General features: G+C 42.4%; 1 protein-coding gene across 5 annotated transcripts in view; it reads left to right on the top strand.

The window, feature by feature from the left end:
- Positions 17870-20743, top strand: part of DNAH6 (dynein axonemal heavy chain 6) — a 254417-nt gene continuing 251543 nt past the window's right edge. For 3 of the 5 annotated variants that reach the window (XM_021087305.1, XM_021087307.1, XM_021087309.1), the window contains exons 1-2: positions 17870-18025; positions 19781-20013. In XM_021087305.1, coding sequence (XP_020942964.1) covers positions 19789-20013 — 225 coding nt within the window. In that variant the 5' untranslated portion in view covers positions 17870-18025; positions 19781-19788. The remainder of the gene's footprint in view (positions 18026-19780; positions 20014-20743) is intronic. The other 2 variants (XM_021087306.1, XM_021087308.1) reach the window with 2 other exon arrangements.

Here is a 20743-nt window from a genome sequence, read left to right as displayed (position 1 = left end):
GCTCGGGTCTGACATTACAATGACTGTGGCATAGGCTGGCAGCTGCAGCTTGGATTTGACCCCTAGCCTGGGAACTTCCATATGCCACATATGTGGCCATGAAAATAAACAAATAAATCACACAATTTTTTAAATTTAAAAATGATTCCCTATGAACTTAGCCCAAAGAGAAATAGGATGAAATGGTAAATAAGAAAGAAACAAGATTTATATTGAAAAGCAAATAAAATTATCTTCTGCTTGTCCACCCACTGCTGTTGAAAGGGACATAGCTCACAAACATACAGACCAGAATACACATGAACTTCACTATCAGATAGTCCAGAGCTCAGATCTCTGCTCTGACACTCACAGCAGAATCACCTTGGGACAATCACCTAATCTCTCTGAGTCTCAGATTCCTCACTTGTATTTACTGAGGTTCAAGCAGCAACTCATATGCTCTGGTTTGTTCCTCATGTGCAGCAAATGGCAAGCAGGTCAGACATTCAAGTCTATCTCCTATACCAAGCCTCTTGACACTTAGGACTCTCTTAAGGGCAGGAAATGACCCATCTGGCTCTGTTACTCTGACAGAGGTAGCAGAGGTTCATGGAAGCCCCTGTTCTCAGGCAGCACTGCTAAACCCCCCTCTCCCACTGAGCAATGCCGTAGCGTAACCAACCAGGATTCCTGGCCTCTTTAATCAATAGAAATTGATAAGAGGCCAGGCAGGAACATTCAGGCAAGGCAGGATCCTGCTGTAGCAGATAGGAGTAAAAAACAAACAATAGGTTCCCTTGCTTGCTTGTTTGCCAAGGAGGAGGGGTCAAGCTGGTTCCTTATATGGGGCGAGGGTAGAGGCAAGTTCAGGGAGCAGGCCAGAGGGTGGCTTAGGTAGTCTTTGAACTCTTAGGTGGCATTGTGTGCAGGGGGCATGCGTAGGACCCTGCTTTTGCTTCTGACACCTTACTTTTGCTCTTGACTTTTCAGAAGTGGCAGTTGGTTTTTTAGTTTTTCTGTATCTTTTTGCCCATAATTTGTTCCAACTGCGAGTGTACTGCAGTTATTTTTAGTCCCATATATAAACATATATTTTTTAATTTTGTTGCTCCAGGAGAGGTTTGTCCAGGTGCAAGCATGGCAGCCACTATGGCAAAGGGCTCCAGGTCCCAGGTCCCAGCCTGTCTCAGTAGCCATCACAGAATATTGGAGCAAGGTTGGTTCAGGCACCTACTACTTCTACACCTGCCTCTAAGAGAGGTCAAATCCTATGGCCCCAGCCTGGTCCATCCCACTGGTCTAAGGGAAAGCTGTTTTCAAAGGATGCTGGATAATTTCCTATGCCATGACACAGGTGGCAATTTACTTTCCTAAAGAAGAGGGAACCCCCCTCCACCGCACTCACAAACACCTTCACAAAATTCAACCTCCAGAGCGTTTTCCTCTTGTATGACTTTCAGTGTGGATCATAACACCTACCTCACACAGTTATTATAAGGAACAGAAGCAACAACCCAAACACAAAAAATACATTGCACACTTCTTGGCACACGAAAGGCCCTTGGTCAATGTTAATTCTCCTTCCCTCTGATCCAACTAGTTTATTTTTATGGTGGTATTGGAGCTGATATTTAAGGAATGTCTCCAGGTAAAATAGATGACCAAAAGTTTTGAATCTTCCTGAAAGTGAAATAAAACCAGACAGCCACTTATTGTATCAAGCTATCAAATAGCATCATCTCAAGTGAGGAGCTGAGAGCAGCTTGTGTTCCTAGAACCCTAAACCAGTTTGGGGAGTTCTTGTAATGACTTAGCAGGTTAAGAACCCAACATAGAATCTGAGGAGATGCACGTTGGATCCCTGGCCTTGTTTAGTAAGTTAAGGTTCTGGTGTTACTGTGGCTGTGGCTGCAGCTGCAGCTCCAATTAGACCCCTTGCCCAGGACTTCCATATGCTTCAGGCATGGTTGTTAAAAACAAACAAACAAACCAAAAAACCCAAAACGGAAAGAGAAACACGCACACACAAATAGCCTGGAACTCTGTCCAGCCCAAATACTGCCGTCTCACTCATGACAGGCAGCAACCCCAGAGTCACAGCTCTGTTCTCTCCAACAACCACTGTCCAGGAGACCGCTCCTCTGGGCAGACTGGAACCTCACTAATCAGGTCCTGGCAGACGTGGCTCTGAATGACACTCCAAGCATTTCTGTCAATTCGTTTTCCTTGTCGGAAGCAATCATAGTGTTCTGAACACAACCTCCATGAAAGGAATCTGGGAAAACGTCCAAACCTCCCTGATTTGCTTTCCTGCCTGCGGGATTCAGGCTCCCAGGAAGAGCGGTTAAAAACACAGGTGTCATTGGAATTCCCGTTGTGGTGCAGTGGTTAACGAATCCGACTGGGAACCATGAAGTTGGGGGTTCGATCCCCGGCCTTGCTCGGTGGGTTAAGGATCCGGTGTTGCCGTGAGCTGTGGTGTAGGTTGCAGACGCGGCTCGGATCCCGCGTTGCTGTGGCTGTGGTGTAGGCCGGCGACTACAGCTCTGATTCGACCCCTAGCCTGGGAACCTCCATATGCCGCGGGAAGCAGCCCTAGAAAAGGCAAAAAGACAAAAACAAAACCAAAAACAAACCCCAAAAAAACAGGTGTCACGCAAGGGAGAGATGGCAGTCAGGGCAGCTCGTTTTATTCAATTCCAGGTTTTTCTTGCATTTTATTTCATTCTGATAATTAGTCCCAAAACTGGGAAAGTAGAGCCCCTCTACCAATGAAACCGATTTGCTAATGAAAGTAAAGCGACATGACATGCCCTAAGTCATATATATGTTAAGAATGAAACAGAGCAACACCTTCACCCTTCAACACCTCAGCTTATCACGGTCATCCTTCAACACTTTGGCTCCATGCTGAGTCAGAGCAACAGGTGAAGCCAATAGGAACCATGGTGGCATTGACCCTTTGATGCTTGTGCAGGATCTAAGCAATCAGAATCTCCCAAGGAAAAAAAAAAAAAAAAGGAGTTCCCGTCGTGGCGCAGTGGTTAACGAATCCGACTAGGAACCATGAGGTGGCGGGTTCGGTCCCTGCCCTTGCTCAGTGGGTTAATGATCCGGCGTTGCTGTGAGCTGTGGTGTAGGCCGGTGGCTACAGCTCCGATTCAACCCCTAGCCTGGGAACCTCCATATACAGCAGGTGAAGTGCTAAAAAAATAAAAAAGAATAAATGGGGGAAGGGCCTGCCCTGAGAAGGCCCTAAACGTTCCTGCTCGGTTACAGTAGAAGCCAAATTCCCATGTAGCCCCCAACTGATCCACTTTGGGAGAGGGCTTTATGACTAATAAGTAGGGATGAAAGTGCTAGCTCCACACAGGTGTTCTTTGGGGGAAAAGGTGACATCTTGAGCAAGGATGGAAGTTTAGGCTTCCCACCTGGCCTTTTTTAACAGGGGTGGGGATGGGGCCTTTTTTTTTTCCCCCAGGTGTTTGGCTCAAGCAGGGTGGTGTCTTAGTCCATTCAGGCTGCTACAAAAGAACACAATAGACTGGGTGGCTTATAAACAAGAGACATTTATTTCTCACAGTTCTGGAGGCTGAGAAGTCCAAGATCAAGGTACTGGGGGATTCAATATTTGCTGAGGGCCTTCTTCCTGGTTCACAGACAAATGAGTCTTCACATTCCAGAATCTTCAATCACCACAGGATAAATGCTTGTGAGATACTGAGTTTTCAAAGAGGTTAAAACTCTGACTTTGCACAAGGATATCAATTTTGTGAGATAAGGTAGAAAATTTTTATCTTAATTGTTAGCACTTATCCCTGAAAACTTCTGAGACTTCATCCCAAACCTTTTTTCTGCCTCAGCTCCAATTAGAGATATTAGCTTATCCTACACATATCTACTTGACATTGCTCAAACATATCTTAACATTTTCCACACTTCTGTGCCTTGGCTTTAATTATAAAATATGAGGATCCTGTAACTAAGCAAGGCCCTTCCCCCATATCCTCTGCTTTAGCTCCTCTCTGAAGTATAACATATATCTTGTCGGAGGTTTACAGGAACATTGCGGCTTGACCTCTGTGGACACGTAAAAGAACAAAGAATTTCTTCACCAAGAAGTCTGCCACAACCAACCATGCCCCTCCCTCACCTTGCCTTTAAAAATGTTTTGCAATTTTGGTTCGGGGAGTTCAGGATATGATGGGGCATGATCCACCGTCTCCTTGCATGACCCTGCAATAAATTTTTCTCTGTGCCAACCTCCAACATTTTGGTTTGTTTGGCCTCACTGTGCGTCAGGCATGTGGACCTGAGCTAACGATCCCCACGGCTTGAAGGGCCATCCGTGAGAACTATGGCTTCAATGGTGCCAAAATAAATTTGAAATTCTAGGAACATGTAAAAGGTCCTTTAACCCTCTCCCACCCCCATCATCAACTCTTCAGGCTGCCCTTTAGTGGTGTCACTCACCTTTAGCCTGCAGACTGTCTGCCAATCTGTGGCTTTCTCCACCTCAAACTGCCTGCTGTTTATTCTGACCTGCTGCCACTAGATACAGCTGGGGGAGAGGCAGGAGGGCACATGCACCCTGTGATTGCCCAAGGTCTTAATCTGCTTTTCCACTAGGGGCTGGAGAGAATCAGGAAAGGGCCTCCAAAGGTAGGTGCCTAGAGCTTGATAAGGAGCTGAATTACCTTGTCTGTGGGTTAATAGCTAACTAGCCTGCCTCCTTACAGACTCGGTTATCTTCCAGATTTGCAAGGCTGTTTGCCTTTCCCATGGCAGGAAAGGAGGCATCTCCTTTCACTGCAAAGGAAATAGAAGAAAAAAACATCTAGGAGACAAGAAACCAAGATGCCAAAGGACATCCGTTCTGCAGAACTATCTGAGTGTTCCCTGGATTCAGTGGTTAGGAAGGAATTTAATGATTAGAGCCGTTCACTCAACAAATATTGATTCAGGGTTGCCTGTGGACCAAACCCTTCCTTAGAGGTGAGCTGTCAAGGTGAGCAAAGGAGGATTTCTGACCATGAAAGGCCTCCAGCAGGGGGAGACAAAGAACAGCCAGGCCACAGGTCTGATATTTAGTGTCTCCCAGGTTTTTACTTCTCTTTCTTTATTACTCCATCACCAAGGACAGAAGTCATGGATATGGTCTGGGAGTCACGAATCCTGGGATTTGGGTCCCGGTACTGATTAAGACTTTCAAAGGTACAACGTATTTTTTGTGTCCATTAAATGGCAACATGCATTGCTGCCCCTCCTATTGTCCAGAACTGTTTTTATTTTATTTATTTACTTATTTTTATTGTTGTTTCTGTTTGTTTGTTTGTTTTATGGCTGAACCCTCAGCATATGGAAATTCCCAGGCCAGGGACTGAATCCAAGCCGCAGTTGTGGCAATGCTAGATCCCGTAACCCACTGTGCCAGACCCGGAATGGAACCTGTGCCTCTGCAGTGACCCAAGCTGTGGCAGTTGGATTCTCATCCCATTACACCACAGTAGGAACTCCATGTCCAGAACGGTTTTGTTAAATGTGAACAATAATAGAGAGTGCCATGTAAATGTAGGATCTGATCTTATCTGAATGCTTGGAACTCCAGCACACCAGGTATAAGTGGCATGGGCTGGAAAATGAATGAATAAGAAAACCCGACTTATCCTTGACTGCTTGAGAAACTGCAGTGTTATTCAGTGCCTTGTACCCACACTTCCTGTTGTATCTGTGGATGACAAAAAGTAATTCTTGCAGAGCCAATGAGCCATAGCCTCTGATATTTAGATGAAGGACACAGAACCCAAGTTTATTTCCTGCATGAAAGCCACAGACAACATAGGAAAGATTTGCTGCTACATCCAAAGCTCTTGGAGACACTCAACGAATGAAGCTAATGATGTTGGCTATGAATTAGGGGCATTCAGGGCCTGCCCTTGATGAAACCTTGATAGACTTTCTTTTTCTTCTTTTTTTTTTTTTAAATTTTTTAAAGACTACACTTGTGGCATATGGAAGTTCCCAGGCTTAAGGGGGTTGAATCGGAGCTGCAGTTGCTGGCCTACGCCATGGCCACAGCAGCATGGGATCTGAGCCACATCTACGACCTACATCACAGCTCAGGGCAACTCTGGATCCCTGACCCACGAGTGGGGCCAGATATCCAACCCGCATCCTCAAGGGTACTAGTCAGGTTTGTCACTGCTGAGCCACGATGAGAACTCCAAAATCCTGCTAGACTTCCACAAATGTGATTTGGGTCCAGTGGAAGAAGCAGCCAGAGGGTAAGGACTGGGCCCCTTTCCTAGGTCAGCAGGAGAACTACATCAACACTGACAGCCTGTGGCTGAGTTTCTGATGACACTCTGGGCCTGGCACTAAGTCCCTGTCTATGAGGAAAGCAGAAAAGAGAGAAAAGTGAAATCTCTGGGGACAGAGACCCCTGCTCTAGGACATCATGACCCCGTGGGATGTTTGTATGGGTCAAAGCTATCTTTTTAAGGGGTTCCGTTTCTTCTCTATGTTAATTGACACACACTCTAAAGACTCCAGCCCACTTTTATACTCAGTTTCATGAATATAAATTGGGTACTCTGTTCTTAGACATGAAAAGAAAATTGTCTAAGAAAATAACTCGGATGATTATCATTAGTTATTTAAATAGTTCTCAAAAGTTTAGTCTGCCTTTCCCCACCAGTCATAAGACAGGAGGTACCTTTTATATTTATATGGTTGATAGTTTTTTAAAAACTATTTTATTGAAGTATTCATTCAATAAGATAATTCTTTGATTATTTTATTGAAGAAATTAACTTGCAAGTTAACTTCTGCATGGGAAAATGATTCAGATATATACATACACACATTCTTTTTCATATTATTTTACATTATGTTAATATCCATTAACACCATAGAATATTAAATACAGCGTGCTTTACAGTAGGACTTTGTTCTCTATCCATTCTATATATAATTGTTTGCAGTTGCCAATCCCAAACTCCCAACCCATCCCCCCACCCTGTACAGTTGATTTGAACACCACGGTCAGAAGTCTCAAATCAAGGTGTTGGCAAAGCCACATCCCTACCAGAGGCTCTAGAAAAGAATCCTTCTGTCTTCCAACTTCTAGAGGTCACCCTCATTCCTTGGCTCAGGGTCCCTTCCCTCATCTTCAAAAGGCATCACTCCAACTTCTGCTTCCTCCATCCTACGTCTTTTTCATACTTTGATTCTCCGGACTCCCTCTTGAAAGGACCCGGATTACACTGGGCCCATCTATATAATCCAGGATAATTTCCCCTATCTCAAAAGATCCTTAATCACACCTGTGAAATCCATTTAGGCAGGTAAAAAGAAACCTGCCAAACTGGTTCTCAGAGTGATTGTACCTTTTTGGAATCCCATCAGCAGTGGGTAAGGGTTCCAGTTTCAGCTATATGTTTAACATCGTTACCTGCTTACTTTGGTTCCTATGGCAGAAATGGTCCATGACATAGCATCTTTTGGCCTATCCCTCTTTGTCAATAGAGCCTTCATTTGGGAAGGGAAGTGGGTAGGCACATGTTTCCGGCCCTGGGTAGTAGATCATGATGGTCTCAAGTCATTTATGACAATTCTGTTCCCTATCTTCCCAGCCTTCCTTTCAGCTGGATGTAACCTTCAGACCCTATTCTGACCACTGAGACAAAAAGAGAAAGCTAATCTAATGTAGAGGCTTCTGGGAGAACTTTTGCTTTCCTGCTATAAAGAGGCAAATATATCCTTTGACCTATTCCCTTCTTTCTCTCTGGAAGTGGACCTGGTGGCTGGGACTGAAACAACCCTATTGCCATCGCAATGAAAAAGCCAAGAGAATCTGACATTAATGACCCCAACAACCCTATTTAATTAAGCCACTCTTAATTAGGGGTTCTGTTACGTGCTATTGAACACAGTCCTAACAAATACAGACTTTCTTCTCCTTCCCTGCTATGTGGAAGGCTAACACTGTGAATTAATGCTCAGAATTTTTCTTTCTTCTCTTGGTCTTTTCTTTGAGGCCAAAATATTTATTTCAGACATGTGCATCCAGGTTTTATTTCAGGGGAAGACACGGTTGTGAGTATTGAAGCAATGTGAGTGTGTTCTGTGTCTGGTGAAAGCACCCAGCATTCACTGAAATCTCATCTTTTAACCTTCATAAGTTGTGCAATCCTTATTTTAAACAGGGGGAAAAGCTGACTTGGAAAATTTCTGGGTAGAGAATGTAGATTAAAAAGGCAGATGTGTGGGAAGAGACAATGCCATTCATGAGGCACACCAGGACAATGTGATTTCAAAGGACAGAAAGTCTATTCAAACTTAATGCTTTTTTGAAAAAGTGGTGGAATTTCAGAGTTCCCATCGTCACACAGTGCAAATGAATCCTACTAGGAACCATGAGGTTTCGGGTTCCATCCCTGGCCTCGTTCAGTGGGTTAAGGATCCAGTGTTGCCATGAGCTGTGGTGTAGGTAGCAGACACGGCTTGGATCCTGCGCTGCTGTGGCTATGGTATAGGCCGGCAGCTGTAGCTCTGATTCGATCCCTAGCCTGGGAACCTCCATATGCTTCAGGTGTGGCCCTAAAAAGCAAAAAAGCAAAAAACAAAAACAAAAACAAAAAACAAAATACCTGGTGGAATTCATTGACTCACACAACCAAACTGGAAAAAGCAAAGATACTTTAAAGATAATGGATCTTGGCATAAATGCCTTTGAGACTCTAGGCTGAGTCCATTTCCCATTTGTGCATCTCAGTATGGCTAACTGCAGCCTTCCCTTTACCTAGAACAGGGCCTCCAGGAGCTCTGGACTCACCTTCTAACAGCATCGGGGCTAGAGAGGAGAAGAGGATTCTCTCTCCCAGATCCAGTTTTTGAAAACCAAGAGAAAGACTGATCATCCCAACTCAAATCACAGTCTTATCCCTCATGTTGTTTATCCCGTTTGAATATTTTGGTCTCTATCTTTTGTGTGAAGAGTCTTTCCTTATAGTGTCTAATAATTTGTAGTTGTCTGCTTATTTTTGCTTGTTTTTTTTTTTTTTTTTAGCCAGGTCCACAGGATGCTGAAGTTCCCGAGCCAGGGATTGAACTCATGCCACAGCAGTGTCCCTAGCCACAGCAGTGACAATGCCAGATCCTTAACCCACTAAGCCACCATGGAACTCCACTATCTGCTTATAAGAAAGGGGTTGTAAAAACAGGACAGGAAACTCCACGCACCCAGATGGTGCTTGTTTACTGGAAGCAGCACTACAAGGTTGCTCTGACTGGACCACTTCATTGTAGAACCTCCACCATCCATATGTTCAGGTCTTTCCTCTTGGGCTGATCAGATTCCCCAGAAAAGATTCTCCCAGTCTCCTGCCCAGCAGGGTCTAACTACCAATGTTTTAAGATTAGGGTGTCTAACTCATCCTGGTTTGCTCAGGACTGTCACAGTTTTAAAACTGAAGCACTAATAGTCCCAGGAAAATTGAGATTGGTGGACATCCTAGTCACTGTTCTGGAAACTAAGTAGGGAAAGGGGGTTAGGTGACCTCAGCATCTTGTATGCACACATTCAGGTCACCCCACTATTCTCAGTATGGTGCCCCTCTCCCAAGTATGCTTAGCGTCTGTCAGACTAGAGACTGTTTTACCAATTCCAGGGGGAATAAGTTTCCAGTTATCTCCTGGGAAGGTGGAGGGTGGACTGGATCTGAAGACCTGACCATTTCCTGGACAGTCAACCAACCTTCTTGGTTAAGCCTCTATTTCCAGAGATGTCTCGTACCACTGATTCCAGAGTCTCTGGGAGATTCTGTTGTGTATATCATGGATATGATCATTCCTCACCACTGCTTAGAGTCTTTTTAGTGTCTGTTTAATCACTTAACACTCAAATTTTTGCTTTCCAGAATCCAAATTTCTTTTTTGCTTTTTTGGCCACACCCTCCGCATATAGAATTTCCCGGGGCCAGGGATCAAATTCCAGCCGCAATTGTGACCTATACCACAGATGCAGCAATGCTGGATCCTTAACCCACTGTGCCACAGAGGGAATAACCAGAATCCAAATTTTTATAGCTATTGTCTCTTTTCCCATTCTTCTAATTTCTCTAATTTTCTTTTTAACTTTTTTTGGCCACCCCACAACCTCTGGAGTTCCTGCCTCAGGGATCAGATCTGAGCCACAGCTGTGGCAATGCTGGCTGGATTCTTAACCCACTGTGCCAGGCTGGGGATCAAACTTGCATCCCAGCACTCCAGAGACACCTCCAAACCCCTTGGGCCACAGCAGGAACTCCTAATTTCTCTGAGTTTAGAACTTTAAAAAAATATTTTATGTAGGGACTTAGGGAGGAACAAAAGTAGTTGAGTATATTCAAAATGCCCCATTCGCCCTAAAGTCTACTAAAATAATATTTTCAAATATTTTTTAATCAAATACCTCAATGCCTTTGGCAATTTAAGTTTCAGAACTTTCTGCTGTTGTCCACTGTGTGTCACTATCGTCTTACCATTTGAAAATACTTCTTTCTTTTTTATTGAAATATAGTTGATTTACAGTATTTCAGGTGTACAGCAGAGTGATTCAGTGTCTTACACACATATTCTTTTTCAGATTTTTTTCCATTATAGGTTATTTCAAGATATTTAATATATTTCCCTGTGCTATACAGAAGATCCCTGTTGTTTAGCTATTTTATATATCGTAGTCTGTATCCGTTAATCCCAAATTCCCAATTTATCTCTCCCCTCTTTCCACTTCAGTAACCATAAATTTATTTTCTCATTTGTGAGTCTATTTTTATTTTGCAAATAATCATTTGTATCACTTTTTAAGATTCCACATATAAGTGATATTGTTTGATGTTTGTCTTTCTTTGTCTGACTTACTTCACTTAGTATGATAATCTCTAGGTCTATCCATGTTGCCACAAATGGCTTTCTTTCATTCTTTTTTATGGCTGAATAATATTCCACTGTATATATGTGCTACATCTTCTTTATCCATTGTTTATAATGTAGCATTTGAGAGAAATCCTGACTAATATTTTTAGGAAAAGTAAAGAGACTTTAGTAGATTTTCTAAATAAAGGGAAGTCATTTTCCTACTATTTTCAATTTTGTGCCACATCTAGAATCTCACCTTCAGTTCTAGGATCCATTTTTAGTGCAGAATACTAGGAGTTCCACAAAAATATCATACATAGGCTAAAGAAATTGGAAGATAGAGACAGAGGGATTCCAAGAAGGAAGATTAAGAGAAGAACATTTTTGCCTTCAAATATTACAAAAGAGATCATCAGGGCAGTTTGTAGGCCAGAAAGCAGATTTTGACATCTACCAAAAAAAGGCAGGGGGAGGGGTAGAGGAGAACTTACTGATAGTTAAAACTGTGTAACAGTGGCATTTAAGTCCCACATTTCCTATAACTGAAAGTGATCAAAGATAAGAAGCCCACCTTTTGAGCACCGTTCCTGCCTTGTGTATCCAGCAGACCTACTGGACACCAATTCTATTCTCTTTAATAGGACTTTCTGAATTAATTTTTAAAAAATTTTTAAAGTATAGTTGATTTACAATGTTGTGCCCATTTCTGCTGTACAGCAAAGTGACCCAGTTGTACATATATACACATTCCTTTTCTTATGTTATCTTCCATGACGGTCTACCCCAAGAGACTGCACATGGTTCCCTGTGCTATACAGTAGGACCTCATTGCTTATCCATTCTGAATATAATAGTTGGCATCTACCAACCCTAAACTCCCAGTCCATCCCACTCTCTCCCCCAACATTGGCAACCACAAGTCTGTCTCTATGTCTATGAGTCTGTTTCTGTTTTGTAGATAGGTTCTTTTGTGCCATAGTTTAGAGTCTACATATAAGTGGTATCATATGGTATTTGTCTTTCTCTTTCTACCTTACTTCACTTAGCATGAGACTCTCTTGTTGCATCCATGTTGCTGCAAATGGCATTATTTCATTCTTTTTTATGACTGAGTAGTATTCCATTGTATACACGTCCCACATCTTATTAACCCATTCATCTGTTGATGGGCATTTAGGTTGGTTCCATGTCTTGGATATTGTGAATAGCAGAACTTCCTGAATTTAGTATGCAATGAGCCACCTGAGAATTATTAAAATGAACCAGGTGGTCTGGGGCAGGATCTGAGATCCTGCAGCCTAACAAGCTCCCAGAGGATGCCAAGGCTGCTGGCTCATGAAGCACACCCTGAATAGCAGGGATCCATGCCTGAGACGCTTGGACTTGGTTGGACATTGAAATCCCCTAGGGAAGGAGACTCTAGAGAAAAAACTGATTCAGGTCTCTCTTTCTCAGAATTTAATTAGCATGGCTTGCGGCCTGGGCATCAGGGTGTTTCAAAACTCTCCAAGTTAATCCTAACACATAGCTAGGTTTAAGAACTGCTCTAGGGCCTTTCAAAAACATCCAACACTGGCTCAGAGATCACTTCTGAAAAGACCTTTCATTGAAAGACAACTATCTGGGCTTGGGCAGGACTTCTCATTCATGAATAATTAACATTGGTTCAACATTTTGGAGGAAAACTTTGAGGTGATTATTAAATTTCATAATGGGTGGGACATTAGACCATAGAAGGCCCCAAGTCCCTTCTAAATTTAAAGTGAGAAACTATTACCCTGTCTCCAAATCTGTGACTCAAAACCTCCTTTGGTAGTACATTCTTTTGACCACAAGGTGGTGATGGAGCAATGAAATATGACACCACAACCTCCCAGTTGAGCTAACTGTGACCTATACTTGACCCCATAGAGAATCTAACAGCTGTAGACACATGTACACTCACAAATATAAATACAATTCTAAGCAGTTCACAAACCCTGAAAATAAACTGTGGGCAGTTAAGACTAAAGATGAGTTATGCCTTCACTCCTGTATAAATTACATGGGGCCTGACCACTCCCACTTCCATCCTCTGCAGTTGATCTTACCCCCTGCTTCATATCAAAAATAAAAGAAATCTAGCCCAAATCTACCAGTTTACCTCATCCACTCCTACCTTCCTTCCCTCCACATGGAACAAGGTGCCTCTTCTTTACACTGAAGACTATATCCTCCATCAGTATTTCTACTCCATCCACTCTGGCCTCTACCAAGTTCATGGTCGCTCCATATTATGCTCTCTCTCTTATGTTTTCTCATGCTAATTTAAAAATAACTCACTTTTATTGATACAAAAGCAATACATGGCTTTTATTTTTAGATATACAGAAAAGCAAAGGGTATAATGTAAAATACCCCAAAATCTCATAAACTTGTTTTTCTTCCACATACTTTGCTGAGTTTACATACATATGTGCTTGTAAAAATATTATTGTGTTACACAAACTGGTTTATGACCTTGCATTTAACATCTTTTAATCATCAGACATTTTCACCCACAGATGTGGTTCTGAACCAGAGATGTTCATTTGATTCATCTGTAGGGATTTTTAAGCATATATTTGCTAAATGCCCATTCCAGAGATCTTATTTACTAGGTTGGGCATGAGCCTGGACATCTGTATGTTTCAAAATGTCTCATGTGACTTTGAAGTGTAATTCTAAGAATATGATTGTTATTTAAATTTTTTTGTGCATCAAGATAAATTTGTTATTCCTCAGATAAACTTTACTAAAGTATAATTTATATACATTAGCTATACTCATTTTATGTATACAGTTTGAGTTTTTTTAATATATTGAGATAACTTTGGTTTATGACATATGTTTCATATGTACAACATTCCATTTCAACTTCTGTATACCCTACAGTGTGCTCATCACCAAAAGTTTAGATTCCACCCATTACCACAGAGTTGGTCCCCTTTACTCATCTCCCTCTCCCCACCACCTTCACTCCCCTCTGGTAACCACTACTCTTCTCTCTGTATCTATATTTTTGTTTTCATTTGTTTTCGTTTTCATTTGTTTTTGTTTGTTCATTTATTATTAATATTTTTATATTCCACATGTGTGAAATAATATGGTATTTGTCTTATTTAATTTCGCATAATACTCTCAAGGTCCATCCATGTTGTCTCAAATGGTAAGATTTTATCTTATTTATGGCTGAGTAATATTCCATAGTGTGTAAATACCACTTTTTTTTTTTTTTTTTTTTTTTTTTGCTTTTTAGGGCTATACCCATTGCATAAGAATTTCCCAGCCTATGGGGTGAATTGGAGCTACACGGGCTGGCCTATGCAACACCATAGCAACATGGGATCCGAGACACATCTGTGACCTACACCACAGATCACGGCAATGCTGGGTCCTTAATCCACTGAGCGAGGCCAGGGATCAAACCTACATCCTCATGGATCCTAGTCAGGTTCATTAACCACTGAGCCATGAAGGGAACTCCCCCACATCTTCTTTATCCATTCATCCATTAATGGTCATTTAGGTGGTTTCCATATTTTGGCTATTGTAAACAATGCTGTGATGAACTTGTGTGTGCATATATATTTTTCCAATTAATGGGTTTTTAAAAATTCTTTGGATTAATAGCCAGAAGTGGAATAGCTGGATTGTATTGTAGCTCTATTCTCAATTTTTTTTTTTGTCTTTTTGTCTTTTCTAGGGCAGCACCCGCAGCATATGGAGGTTCCCAGACTAGGGGTCCAGTCGGAGCTATAGCTGCCAGCCTAGGCCCCTAGGAACGTGGGATCCGAGCCTCTTCTGCGACCTACACCACAGCTCACAGCAATGACTGATCCTTAACCCACTGAGTGAGGCCAGGGATCGAACCCAAAACCTGATGATTCCTAGTCAGATTCATCAACCACTGAGCCACAACAGGAATTCCTATTCTCAATTTTTTGAGGAATCTCAATACTGTTTTCCATGGTGGCTGCACCAATTTACATTCCCATCAACAGTGCTCTATTGTTATGATTCTATTATTCCTATGAGTTCAGCAGTGCAGTTAATGTGCCTTGTAGTTTATCCAAATACAGAGGCGCTTTACTTCAGAAATTTTTCAGATTATAGTCCACCATCCAGTAACAGAATTCCATGATTAATATACATGCTCTTGAAATATTATAGAATTTTAACTATTTAAGTTAATGGACCTGAGTTTGTATCTTAGCTCTGCTATTTACCACTTCTGGAATGATCTTGGGAAAAATCATGTAACCTCTTTAAGCCTCAATTTCCCTGTTGGTGGGTAGGTGCAATAGTATCTCTAAATAATATGAAGCTGTTGCAGTGAATAGGATAGTGGTGAAAAACACTTCACAAAGGGTCTGGCATGTAAATCTTAACTTACTGCTTAATAAATTTTAACCATTTTTATTTTTACTATTTTCATGCCTTAGTTCTTGTAAACCTTTCGCAGCCTAATTCTTTAGCTATGAAATGGGAATTTCAGGTTTGTTGGAAGTATTTGAGATAAAAAATGCAAAATGTATATAGCACAGTACCTGGCATATAAGGAGTACCCAATAAAAAGTAACAATTATTGCTATTTATAGGAACTAAGAAAAAATCAACAAGCAATATACAAAGCTCTTGTTTGTGTTGATTTAGTAAGTATGCATTTGATAATGAAGATGACTTCCACATTAAAGAATCCTGCCACATTAAACCCTGCCACATTAAAGAAAGAAGTTTAGAGGAGTTCCCCCTGTGGTGCAGTGGGTTAAGAATCTAACTTCAGTGGTTTGGGTTGCTGTGGAGGTGCAGGTTTGATCCCCAGCCCAGCAGCTCAGTGGTTTAAAGGGTACAGTGTTGCCACAGCAGGGTGTGGGTTGAAGTTGCAGCTCAGATTCAATCCCTGGCCCAGGAACTTCCATATGCCATGGGTGCAGACATTAAAAAGAAGAGAAAAGAAGCAGTAGCAGCAGTAGAAGAAGAAGAAGATGTTTAGAGAGATTTAGAGCAGTGTTCAACATAGTGTTCAATACCTTCAAAAAAGCACTATGTGTCCATGTCTTTACCCACCAAGAGCCTAGGCGGGAATGCTCTTAGCTTCACCAGTTTAACATTAGAATACAATCACCTATTTGGAATGTGCGTGTCTAACATTGCAGAATATTATAATTTTATGCTTTGATGTGTATTGAGTTAATTTTGAATTTCTTTTGTTATTATTAGTTTATACTTTATTGGCTCTAATTGGTTGGGTGTACCTTACATCTCTGGGGAATTAGTATTTATTGTACCTATATTTAAGATTTTTCTGAATTGGTTTTTTGGGTTTTTTTTTTTTTTTTGGTTTTTTTTTTTGCCTTTTTGACATTTCTTGGGCCGCTCTTGATACCAGTACTAATATTCTTGACTTATTGACTTCCAGTCCTTAAGCTAGAAGTTTAGGGAAAGGAAGGATTTTTTCAGATCCTTGGGTATTTCTTTCTTTCTTTCTTTTTTTTTTTTTTTTTGTCTTTTTAGGGCCGTACCCGTGACATATGAGGGTTCTCAGGCTAGGGGTCGAATTGGAGCTGTAGCTGCCAGCCTACGCCAGAGCCACAGCAACTCGGGATCTGAGCCGTCTGCAACCTACACCATAGCTCACGGCAACGCCGGTTCGTTAACCCACTGAGCAAGGGCAGGGATCGAACACGCAACCTCATGGTTCCTAATTGGATTCGTTAACCACTGCGCCACGACGGGAACTCCCGGAATTGTTTTTAAGTTGAAGTTACTCCCTTGCTGTTTCCAGTTACTGATTAAGGATTAGGAGATCTGTATTCCAGTTTTATCTCTGCCAGGACTAGGTGCCTGACCTGGAGTAAATCACTTACTCTCTCTCTTCCTGGGTTTCAGTTCTGATGTTAATCAGTGGGGTAGTAGTTGGAGTGAATAATCTGTTACCTCTTTTCCAGCTCTATTATTATATTTCTCTACCTTGTGGGTGGTGTCATGCCTAGCATGTAAACACGTACCCGAATATCTTAAGGTTGAGAAAATGCAGGTTGTGAGTATGCTATGTAAAACACTTCATTATAGGACTTTGCATTCAAGGCAAAAAACAAATATCAAGGTTTTTTGTTTGTTCTTGTTTGTTTGTTTAAAAAGAGGGACCAAAAGGGGGAAAAATAATGACTTTCAGCGGTGTGATGTCATTTTGGAGGGGAGATCGAAAACCAAGACTCTGCCAGCTGGTGCAACATTTCCCCACATTAGGTAAACGGGCTGCTTCCCCTGATCACTAACTGGGACAAGACATCTTCCTTCAGTAAACAACCTGCACCGGACTTCAGCGGGGTCGCTTCCATACAATACCAGCTGCAGTTGTTTGGGAACTTAATTAAGTCGGTCTAAATGCCAAAACAAGATCCAGGGTCTGCTTTAGCATATAAAGCTCAGGGACCAAGTAATAAGAACTCGGGTTATACCTGACACCAGGTTACATGCCCGATGGAAAAGAACATTAGTAGAAAGGGCACAGTAAAATTTGAGGGAAAGAGGAACCCGCATTCCTTGCGCCTTAGGACACTCCCAGGAGGAGGTCGATAGGTGGGGCAGAGATGCTAGCTGGTCACGCCCTCGGAGAGTGGGACCCGAACTGTCTACCTAGGCACTCGATTTTTCTAACCAGAATAGGTTAGATTAAAGCGAATGTCAAGGTAGTATCAAGCCTCTTGAGGGGCAACAGAAAAGGAAGGCGCGAGCAGCTGATAAGCGAAGGAACCAACAGAACTAACCTCTTCCTTCGGTTGCCCCGCCTTTCGGCCTTGCAGGTGCTCACCTCCCAACTTGGAGAAGGAGCCGGGCAGGTCGAGTGAGGGCTCTTCACCAATCAGCGACGTAGGAAAATTTCCGGAGACAATCATTGGCTCGACTGTCCGGTACTGTCCTGGACCCAGAGCTACAGTTGGCTGAGGCGTTGCTGTGGCGATAGATCGCGCACAGGCGCAGTGCGCATCCGCGGAGGCCTCTTGGCTGCCAGGCAACGGGAAACAAGCCTTGCATAGAGATAACTTTGTACTTCCAGATCCTGCTTTGATGTGTCTTGGGAGTCCCTCAACGGCAGCGACAGCCGCTTTAGTCTGACTTGGTGAGTCCAGAGGAAACGAGATGTGGGGCTGAACTCCAGTTTCGCGGCGTGAAACAGCATGGCTTTTTGGAGTACAAAAGGAAAGGCTGGGAGAGTCAGGGAATCAGTCCAAAGGCATTTTAGTATTTACGTGCCACCTACCTAGTATCTTAGAGGGCTGGGAAGTGACCAATAGAGATATCAAGATACTTGTGCGAGGTCTCACACTAAGTGGTCAGCTCTTGGACCTACGCTATTCAGTATGGTAGCCACTAGCCACAGGGAGCTAGTCTGAATTGAGATATGCCCTAAAGGTGAAACACGGGATTTTGAAGACGTGGAAACAAAAAGTAAACTATCACATGAATGAGTTTTACGTTGCTTACATGTTGAAATGATAGTATTTTGGATATGTTAAAGAAAGCACATTATTAAAATTAGTTTCACCTGTTCCTTTTTTTGTTTTTGATTTTGAACGTGGTTACTTGAAAATTTTATGTCTTTTGTCTTTTTTTGTCTTTTTGTTGTTGTTGTTGTTGCTATTTCTTGGGCCGCTCCCGCGGCATATGGAGTTTTCCAGGCTAGGGGTTGAATCGGAGCTGTAGCCACCGGCCTACGCCAGAGCCACAGCAACGCAGGATCCGAGCCGCGTCTGCAACCTACACCACAGCTCACGGTAACGCCGGATCGTTAACACACTGAGCAAGGGCAGGGACCGAACCCGCAACCTCATGGTTCCTAGTTGGATTCGTTAACCACTGTGCCACGACGGGAACTCCGGTTACTTGAAAATTTTAAATTGCGCAGGAGATTTGCATTATATTTTCATTGGCCAGCTCAGATCTAGATTTAAGCCTGAGCCTCTGACTCTTGGTTGAAGACCTCATGTGTTGAAATACTGTTTTGAAGGAAAGTATTTCCACCCATCTGGTGAGGCTGCAGAGTAAGTGGTAGTGAGGGTATAAAACCACTACAAAAGGCTCATGGTTCTGTGTTCTAGAATCTGCCTTTTCACAAACTCCTCAAGTGGTTCTCTGCACGTAAACACTCCAGAAGCACTGCTTGCTTTATAATTTAGCCCTCAAATCTTTTTTCTTTCTTTCTTCTTTTTTTTGGGGGGGGGGCACACCTGCGGCATACGGAAGTTCCCAGGCCAGGGGTTGAATTGGAGCTGCAGCCACAGCAATGCCAGATCTGAGCCGTGTCTGCAACCTACACCACAGCTCATGGCAATACCAGATTCTTAACCCACTGAGCGAGGCAAGGGATCAAACCCACATCCCCATGGATACTAGTCAGGTTTGTTACCAATGAGCCATGATGGGAGCTCTTTTTTAACTCCTTTATTTGGTTTCTCTGTGAATACCTAGGCTATATATCTCAGATTGCCTGTCTTGGAATAACCTGTATTTTGAACTGTCCCTACCCTTGAGGTATTTTGCACACTCAAGTGGGAGAAACACTGATCCCAATATAATTGCATTTCCCTTCATCCTTCCAAATCTGGACCAGTGTGGTCCCCAAGAACAAGTTAGAAATGCAAACCCTGGCCCCACCCCAGCTTCTGGACTTCTAGAAGGCCAGGCATAGTTCCTAATTTTCCTTCCTGTGGTTCAGGTCCTCAATTTGGGATGAATTAGGTAATTTTGATAGGTTTTCTTTGGGGATGAGCAAATTCAGCTCTTCCTGGTTCTTAAAACCCCTGCAAATAGCCCTATTTCCCCAACCTTTGTATGGTACTTTTCAGTTTTCCTTTCTTGATTTTAACCTCTCCAGGAGTGAAGATGTCTTTTCATGCCTCAGAGAATGACCTGGACCTGAAAAATATTGGAGAGCTGGTGGAAAACCCTGTGCTTTCAAGATTGAATAGTATAAAAGCAAAGGGAAGATTGAGTTATGTAATACCCATGGAAAATGAAGCTGATAAACAATTCCTCACGTTTAAGAACACTACAAAAGCTCAGGAGAGGACAAGAAAACGACAGCAGCCTGTAAAACTAGAGCCTCTGGTAAGTTGGAAAACCAGCATTCTAGCCACATTGGGCTACAGAAAATGTTGCAAAATTGCTTTGAGGGGGTGGTGGAGGTAATTTCTAGACTCATAATTAACAAAGAAAGAATGAAAACGTCAACGTTAAGGTTTATTTATCAAGTTATAAACAATTATTTCTTCAAGAAATGTTGAGTTCTAAGCACTGTTTGAGGTGGTAGGTTGCACTGGGTGAAAAAGTTTTCTAGCAGATAAATTCTCTCTAGCATTATGTACAATATACATACTTAACTAGGTAGGTTGCAAGCCCCCTTTAGGTCTTAGGGCACCATTTGATATTGGAAACTCCATGGTCTGGTGATACAGCAGTGGACAAGGCAGACAAGATTCCTGTTGACATTCTAGTAATTCTAAATAAATAGACTGAAAAATTTCTTCTAATGATAGGTGCTATTAAGAAAATAATATAGGAAGTGCAGCTGAGGCAGATGGAAGGCTACTTTAGACTGGATGACTACAAAGTCACCCTGAGGAGATGTCATCTGAATAAGTCCCAGACTATATAGCCTGTAGCACCTGCCAGACAGTGGACAAGCCTTCAGGGATTCCAGTCCCCAGCTGTTGAGCTGCCTCAGCTGATGTTGAGGGGAGCAGAGGCAAGCTGTTCCCACTGAGCTCTGCCTAAATTACAGATTTTTAAGCAAAATAAATGATCTTTTTTAAAGTCATTAAGTTTGGAACAGTTTGTC

Source organism: Sus scrofa, chromosome 3 (assembly GCF_000003025.6).
Source record: "Sus scrofa isolate TJ Tabasco breed Duroc chromosome 3, Sscrofa11.1, whole genome shotgun sequence".
In the NCBI taxonomy this organism is placed as follows: domain Eukaryota; kingdom Metazoa; phylum Chordata; class Mammalia; order Artiodactyla; family Suidae; genus Sus; species Sus scrofa.
The sequence above is the reverse complement of the archived record's forward strand: the minus strand, read 5'-3'. Positions and strand labels throughout refer to the sequence as shown.